The sequence below is a fragment of the Oncorhynchus mykiss genome, chromosome 16 (genome assembly GCF_057628025.1).
Source record: "Oncorhynchus mykiss isolate SJ-2025 chromosome 16, ASM5762802v1, whole genome shotgun sequence".
Taxonomy (NCBI): Eukaryota; Metazoa; Chordata; class Actinopteri; order Salmoniformes; family Salmonidae; genus Oncorhynchus; species Oncorhynchus mykiss.
In genome coordinates this window covers 21,282,370-21,291,081 of record NC_143037.1, presented here as the reverse complement: position 1 = coordinate 21,291,081, position 8,712 = coordinate 21,282,370, and the positions used below count along the sequence as shown (strand labels likewise).

At 45.5% G+C, this 8,712-nt stretch overlaps 1 protein-coding gene across 1 annotated transcript; it reads left to right on the top strand.

Moving 5' to 3' along the window:
* Nucleotides 1-360: 360 nt before the first annotated feature.
* Nucleotides 361-7,936, top strand: prr35 (proline rich 35). The gene is made up of 3 exons (XM_021565201.3): nt 361-455; nt 4,699-6,267; nt 6,413-7,936. The coding sequence occupies exons 2-3, from the start codon at nt 4,874-4,876 to the stop codon at nt 7,260-7,262; spliced, it is 2,244 nt and encodes a 747-aa protein (XP_021420876.2). The 5' UTR covers nt 361-455; nt 4,699-4,873; the 3' UTR covers nt 7,263-7,936.
* Nucleotides 7,937-8,712: the final 776 nt, after the last annotated feature.

The following is an 8,712-nucleotide window of genomic DNA, read 5'->3' as shown; positions in this document are numbered from 1 at the left end:
AACATTGAAGCCTATAGGCTATGATGTGTGAATGAAAAGACTCCTGAAATAGTTCGGTCAAACAAGTTTTGAGATCGAGCACTACCAGGCCTCACTTGGAAACCAACAAGAAATTGTAAAAAAAATTAAAACAAAATAAAACATGTATTCAATTTGCACCGGCTGACTAGCCTACCTACAGTCTACCTCAAATTAAACGTTGTACCAACCTTTGCCACTACTGTCAAATCCGTTTACTGTATCCTTGCTGCAAGGTAGACACCACATGTGACATTACCGGGTAGGAGGGAGGATGCTGTATTGTAGTGCCCCAAGGCAATGCTCCTAGTCAATATATATCTCCCACACACTCGCTCTCACGCTCCCATTTGAGCAGGATATGCGCTGTCTGCTTAGTAGCCTACCGATAGACACAGAGAATTGACAGGCAGAAACACACCACGGACACACATCAGGTAGGAATACCAGATTTATTCCCTAATTTCAGATACAATATTTTGTTTAATTCGTATGAGTTGGTTTTCATTTAGTAGACTATGAATATTGGGCTTTGCAGTTGAGTCGTGTCAATGTTTGTAATTGTCATAATTGGTCCACAGACACCGTTGTCCATGGGGAAAACAACGCAATGAGTTCTGTTATTTGACATGCATGGGATGTGTGAAAATGACATGACAAATATTTATAACATTCTATTACTATATCATTCAAAATAACAGCCTATTCATTTTAAGATGATGAAAATGTCTCACGGAATAATTTCACGAACTTTTTTTAATACACAGACGTTCATTACTTTAAGCCAAAGTGTTACTTTATATAGATTTTTTTACATTTATTTCCGAACTAAGATGAACATTTTATTTTAGGCCTAATTATGAATGAACTATTTCACAAGGGAATAAACTAGCTAATTGTTAGGATGCAAGACTGACCATTTCTAACACTGTGATGACATGGGTTTAGGCCTACTATCTATCAAAGTCTAATTTAGGACTGAAATACAGATTTTTTTTTTATTTTAATTTTTTGTAGAAGTGTAGAAATAAATGATGTGTTATTTGCTTTGATGTGCATGACAACAGCTGCATTTGGATATTGAATGTTTCTCAATATCATCCATGGGAAATCCTTCTGCATCTCCCAAAAGCTGAGAGGATGTTTGATGTTTGACTTGACGTATTTATTAAATAGGCCTATATCACTTTTATATTCATTCAATAAATATGACACACACGATTCGTACAAAAAAAAATTGACGTCAAACACTCTTATATCTTCTGTCATCCGCTCCGTCAGGACCTTCTCCTTAGTTCAAGTTGACAGAAGACATTGGATCATCGCTCAGTTTTCCCTGCAAGCCACCATCTTAGGTAAAGTCACATTTAGGCTCGATTTGAAATAAAATACAAAACTGTTATACTCTCTGTATATAACTATAATATAGAGAGAGTAAATAGAAAGGATGATTGCACACTCTATAAAATGCCATTCTTTCCTCTCTGTGAGTAGCCGACAGATCAACACCTCATATTGGTGCCATTTGACACATTTGCCCCCCTTCCCCCATCCCATCCAACGTTATCGGTTTTGGTTGTTATTGCATGAACTTGTCAATGCTTTTAGTGAGGCGAGCCTTCTTAATTGAAACAATAGATGTTGAAGCTGAAGCGATTAGGCCTGTCTGATCACAAGCCCCTAAAAGCTTAAAACAAGACCGGAGGGCCTGGATAAGGGAAAGGTGGGGGGCAGAGGCCCACAGAGTCAGAGGGGGTAGAGGGCATGGTGGCCACTAACAGTGTTCAGCAGTGAAAACATCTAAAGGAAAAATTATTTGTATTGATTAGTTCCTAATAGCAGCTGTTAGGCTCCATTATGATCTCAGAGGCCAGGTCAGAGCCTCGGGGGTAGACAAGTGAGCCAATCACATGGGCCAATGCAAACAGGCTAGTGTCTGAGGGGCCAATTGGGGCAGGACCTGTGTTAAAGGGAATTTTTGTCATCCCTCTCGTATTACAGATATTGCAGTGAAGTCAAGGTCAGTTTGTGTCGATCTGTCCTCACAAGGTGTGATGTGCGAAGCGATGGTTTAGTAAAAGTTTATAGTGTTCTTAAACAAGTCTTCACCACCAGGGATCTCAGGGGAGAAGCAAGAAGAATGATTAAAGTAATTAAAAGGAAAAAAAGCGGGTGTGTAAAGTTGATTTTACCTCAGCCCGGACCCCGAAACATCACACAGGCTTTCATCCGTGAACGGCCTCAGGAAAAATACAAAATAAAAGCCTCACAGAAGGGTCTTTTAATCTGAAGAGCGACGCTCTCTCTCACTCTCTCACTCTCTCTACCCACAGGGCTAACCCAGCGGCTTGGCTTACAGTGGAGAACGATTACGTTTCTTTCTCCCCATCCCATTGACTTTAGCTCCCTGTCCCCCACTCAAAAAAAATTACAATAAATTGTAAGGGAGTGTTTGTAATTGGTTTAAGGGCGTTATTGAAAAGGTTCATTAAACTAAAGTGATTGTTATATTGAAAGAAAGTGGTGCTCTGTTGAGATAATTAGACAGAATACTGATATTCTCTTGTATTTATGTATAAAAACAAATTGTGAGACTGAATGGTGCATACAATGATGGTATTTGAATCAGCCGCATCAGATAATAGGGTAGGTCAAGTGTGTAAAACCTGATTTTGATTTTTGACGTGAAAACTAATTTGACATTTAGTCTGCATGGTTCAATTGTTTTGTTTACATTTGGGGATTGTGAGCTAAGGTAATTAATTATATTATAGGTCAGATGTTTTGTCATTACTTAAATATCCAACAAAAATTCTGAAATAGAGAGCGAAAGGAGTTGATAGGAAAGTCAATCATTTTTATTTTATAATAAATTTAACCAAACAGTTAAGAACAAATTCTTATTGACAGCCTACCGGGGAACAGTGGGTTAACTGCCTTGTTCAGGGGCAGAAGGACAGATTTTTACCTTGTCAGCTCGGGGATTCAAACCAGCAACCTTTCGATTACTGGCCCAACCACTAGGCTACCTGCTGCCCCACTGGAGTGTATAATTTCACTAAAGGAAACTTAATTCATCTTTAAAAATATTGTAATGTGTGTAATTTAGTCCACTGGTTTATACATTTAAAAAACATTTTAAAAAATTCTGATAATGTCTGATTACATTACACACACATTAGTAAATAGTTCACTCATTCACTTAAAATGTCCACCAAAAGACACACAGGGAACACTTTATTTCATGGTCCATTATTTACCTGATATTTATTTAAAAAATATAGCAAAAACATTTCATTACCTAATAACCACCTCTCTGTGTCTTTGGGATTCATTGAAAATAGTAGCACCAGCATCAAATAGTACCAATTGTACTGAATGTTTTCAGTACCAATTGTACTGAATGTTTTCAAGTCCCAAAACGTTATATTTGGTACCATGTAATTTTCCAGTAAATTCCAGTTGTAATAGATATGCGAGATGTCCCGTGAAAGGGTATATAAAACGTTGAGAACACCGCCCCAACTCCAAAAGCACAGAAGTAGAAGGGAAAGACAGAAGCGGGCGAGAGGAGAGCAGTTGAACTTGGTGCGATGCGCCCTGACCCAAATCCCAGCCCTGGCACTAACGATGCCCTATGGGCGTGACGCCAGGCTCTCATTAAGAACCAGGGCACCCCCTCCCCCCAACGCCCGCCATCTACAATCCTCACCCTGGCCCACTGCACCCCTGGCCGGCCTCCAGGGGCCCAGAGCCCATGTAGCCAGGCCATGGCTGTGAGTAAAGCCCCCTGCACAGGTGCCTGTTTGCCCCCCAGCCCTGGGCCCTGGGCCCTGCTAGTGCCTGGTGCTGCACTGGAAATAATGAGTAGCGGCAGGTACAGTGAGAACAGAGCAGCGTGGGCCACCCTGCAGTTAGGTTAGTGGCAACTCAGCTCAGCAGCTCAGGTAGACAACGCATGAAACACTCCCATAGATACACATATGCGCATGCTGATACATGGCCCCCTATGCACATTCACATACTCTTAGCACACAGATACAGACAGACTCAGAGAAATGCATGAAGATGAATATACTCAGGCCCCCTGAGTAGCGCATTGGTCTAAGGCACTGCATCCCTGTGCCACTAGAGATTCTGAGTTCAAGTCCAGGCTCTGTCGCAGCCAGCCGCAACCGGGAGACCCATGGTGCGGTGCACAATTGGCCCAGCGTTGTCTGAGTTAGGGGAGGGTTTGGCCAGCAGGTATGTCCTTGTCCCATTGCACTAGCGACTCCTGTGGTGGGCCGGGCGCATTGCACGCTGCACGCAATCTCTTTCCTCTGACACATTGGTTAAGGAATGCCTGGTTAAGTGGGCATTGTGTCAAGAAGCAGTGCGGCTTGGTTGGGTTGTGTTTCGGAGGACGCACGGCTCTCTACCTTTGCCTCTGCCGAGTCCGTACCGGAGTTACAGCGATGAGACAATAGGGGAGAAAACGAGCTGAAAAAAATATTAAAACATTAATATACTCACCATATGCTCTGCAGTGTAATTCTGACAATCTAACTCCATTCTGCTGTTTCTTTCTGGGACTTGATTAAAAATATTGATTGACTTCTTTTGGAAAAAATGTATTAAATGTATTAATTTTACTTTTTAGGTTATAATTCCCCAAAATATGTATCTTGTGTTCCACAGCTCCTGCCCACCTGGATCCCAGCTTGAGGAATATTTCTCAACAAATAAAGAAATGCAATACATCTAGCCTGAGAAGGAACGAGAGACTGTGTCCCTACACCCCCATCTCTCCAAGACTTTCACATACCTTCTCCTCAGAATAACCTGCATTGTGAGCACAGAATCATTCAGCACCATGTCCAAGGAGGGTCACGCGTGCAAGGTGACCTCCGTGTGCAAGCACAAGGAGCGCAAGCCCAAGAAGCCCCACTACATCCCACGGCCATGGGGCAAACCATACAACTATAAGTGCTTCCAGTGCCCCTTCACCTGCATGGAGAAGTCCCATCTCTACAACCACATGAAGTACAGCTTGTGCAAGAACTCCCTGTCCCTGCTCATTGAGTCCGACTGGCCCTATAAGAAGGGCAACCTGCTGCACCCAGACCAGATCCGGCCCCTTCAGCAGGCACACTGCCTCCGGACCGCGGCTGGGAAAGAGGAGCCCGAGCCCTCCACAGGGACCGAGGAGAGGCCCCGGCAGCGGCGTGCAGTGGAGGAGGACAGAGACGATGGACAGAGTCCGGCAGGAGAGGAGGAGAGGGGACAGGGAGAAGGGGCTGAAGTCAACGGGATGACCAGAGAGAGCTCCAATAACAGGAATTCTTCAGAAGGGACGACCAAGAGAGCAAGTAAGGGGCCTGAACCTGAGCTGCTGATGGCCGATATGTTCTCTCTGGAGGACCAACTGCTGCGGGCACGTACTGTGGAGGTGGAAGCCCAGCTGAAGCACTACAAGTTGTCCAAGACGTGCCTGACAGCCCCCGGGCTGCTGTCGGAGCAATGGCGTCTGCTGGCCACCAGCCAAACCAAGGCCAAATCCGAGGGCGCCCAGCCTAGAGTGGGCAGCTCCATCCCTTGCTACCCTCTTCCACCTGGCCTGGTGGACTACCAGGATCCCACAGGACTCAACCTGTCTGTCCTCGGGGTGGGCTATCCCCTGAGCCCCAGCCTCTTTTCCTATGTGAACTCAATGAACGCAATCCCCACGCCTACCACCAATGTTAATACCCCAACTCATGCGCAGCTAGCCCAGCTCCCCTTCCTGGCGTCGGCCGCTCAGCTCATGCAACCGGCGTCCGGTGCACACCACCCCGCCGACCGGAGCCTCCTGCCACCCCACTTCTACTACCCCTTCCTCTGTGAGCATGCCTTCGGAGCAGCCTCCGCTCAGAGTGACATCAGCAAGGGGCTTAAAACCTCCGTGAATGGCCTGGAGCCCAACTCCAGTTACCAGCCCAAAATCAACTTGTGGAAGGTGCCTGCTCTGAGGCCAGGTACCCCTACCACCTCCCCTGCCGCCTGGGTGTCCCCCCAGAGAGAGTCACCAGACCCTTCCTACAGGACAGGGGACAAGTTTGAGGCTGCAGCTAAGGAGGGGAAGCCAAGCTGGGGCCTCAAGAGGACAGGGGCCACCTTGGGGACCCACAAGTCCCCTGTGGAGAAGAGGCCAGCCCTTGGGTTCACCCTGGACCTCCTCAAGAACATTCACAAAACCAAACCAACAGAAAAGCTCCTCCTCCACAGCAGGTAAGATCCTACAGATTCTACCATTTAAATATTTTTTTTTGCTTTTTAATATTTACCTATTTATTTTTTGTACTTTCATAACTTTTTCTATATTTTCTTCTCTGGAATCTCAGATTTCTAAAATTCTTCTTTGGTCTCTCCATAGTTTTACGAATGCTCAGTCTGAAGTCCAGCCAGCAGAGCAGTGGTACACAGATCCCCCCGCAAGCCCAGTCAGTGATTCACCTTCTCTGCCGCGTTGTAGAAGACCCAGCAGCCGGGACTCTACCACTGGCCAAGGGACGGGGGAGGCATCTTCAGAACCAACAACAGCTGCTGCCCTCCTCAGCGATCTCTCCAAGGCTCTACAGGAGTACCAGGAGGCTGAACGCAAGATCGCCCACTTGGAGAAAGAAGACCTCCCTGCTCAGGGACACCTATGGGAACACCTGAACAAGATCCGCAGCGAGCTCTCCCACATTCACCATGCACTGGAGAGGACAGTTCGCCAGAGCGAAGGACCCCTGGACCTCTCGGTCAAGAAGGAACACCCTGGAGTGACCAATGTGGTTGCCACTGGCAACCAGGGCCTCGAGGGAGCCTCACTTAAAGATGATATTACCATGGAGACCGAGGAGGAAGACGAGGAGACCAAGGAGAGGGACGAGGAGGAAAAGGAGAACGAGAGGAGGAAGGAAGCGATGAAGGCTTCGTTGGAGAGTCGCAAGCAGTCTTTGGACGTGCTGATCAAGATGAGTCAGGTGGGGGTGAAGACGGAGGTCCTATCCTCAGGAGGGTCGGGGTTGAGGCCCAGCCAGGCGGAGGGTCTCTGGCCAGGCAGGACCACCAAGTGTGAGGCTGACTCCAGCGTGCTGCTTTGCCCCGATGGACGGCCCCTCGCGGTCTTCAATGACTTCCCCACCTTCTCCACCAAAAACTCCAAGAGGCCCCCGTCCATCCAGCAACTACGGGAACCACAATGTCCGCCAAGCCCCTTGACCACAATAGACTCCTAAACCTCTCTTGAGAAACTCAATTTCCCAGCTTGCCACAGAAAGCCCTCCTTAAGACTACACAGTAGCACTATTTTATTTTGTTCATGCACTCCCAGACTCTCAGTGTCCAGGCAAGCGCTTACACCACTAATGTACTTTACAACACTACCCCCATCTCCCCATAAAGACGACAAGCATCGTACCTTCAAAAAAAAGGGGGCGAATGAAGAAGTGGCTGAGAAGAAGTGACATTTAACATAAGACTAGTACCCTCAATCAGTTCTCCCTATTAAAATGGTGATTGTTGATGCAGGATTATTTGGAAAAACTATTCCAATGGGCAGTAGCGATGTTTGAAATGAAAGACTTGTTATGCGACAAAAAATGTATTTGCGCTTAAAAGAGTGACTGCAGAACACATGAAAATAAAAACCTTGTTTTAATATCTAAGCTATGAATTATCTTACAATTCTGTCCCAAGTTGAGAGGCAGTCCTTTGAACTGATTTGTACATATTGTAATTTATTTGATTGATGTAATCAAAATGAATTAAGAAGTAAATGTTATGTTTTATAGTATGTCTTGTTTGATTGTCTTATGTGTCTGATTATACCATTGCACTGTCCATGTCCACTGTACATGCCTATATCAAATGCACTTTCATTTATTTGAATAAACAAAGAAATATTGTCGTAGAAGTTGTAGAGTTTTGTGCTGAGCCTTTAGAGTGAATGAGTGATTGCAGGGGGGGTCATAATTATGAAGAGGCGACTCCGGGATGCTGGCCTTCTAGGCAGAGTTGCAAATAAAAATCCATATCTCAGACTGGCCAATAAAAATAAAAGATTAAGATGGCAAAAGAACAGCGACACTGGACAGAGGAACTCTGCCTAGAAGGCCAGCATCCCAGAGTCGCAACTTCACTGTTGAGACTGGTGTTTTAATGAAGCTGCCAGTTGAGGACTTGTGATGTGTCTGTTTCTCAAACTAGTGTAAATCTAATGTACTTGTCCTCTTGCTCAGCACCGGGGCCTCCCACTCCTCTTTCTATTCTGGTTAGAGACAGTTTGCGCTCTTCTGTGAAGGGAGTAGTACATAGCGTTGTACGAGATCTTCAACTTCTTGGAAATTTCTCGCATGGAATAGCCTTCATTTCTCAGAACAAGAATAGACTGACAAGTTTCCGAAGAAAGTTCTATGTTTCTGGCCATTTTCAGCCTGTAATCGAACCCACAAATGCTGATGTTCCAGATACTCAACTAGTCTAAAGAAGGACAGTTTTATTGCTTCGTTAATCAGAACAAGTTTTCAGCTGTGCTAACATAATTGCAAACAGGTTTTCCAATGATCAATTAGCCTTTTAAAATGCTAAACTTGGATTAGCTAACACAACGTGCCATTGGAACACAGGAGTGTTGGTTGCTGATAATGGGCCTCTGTACGCCTACGTAGATATTCCATAGAAAATCTG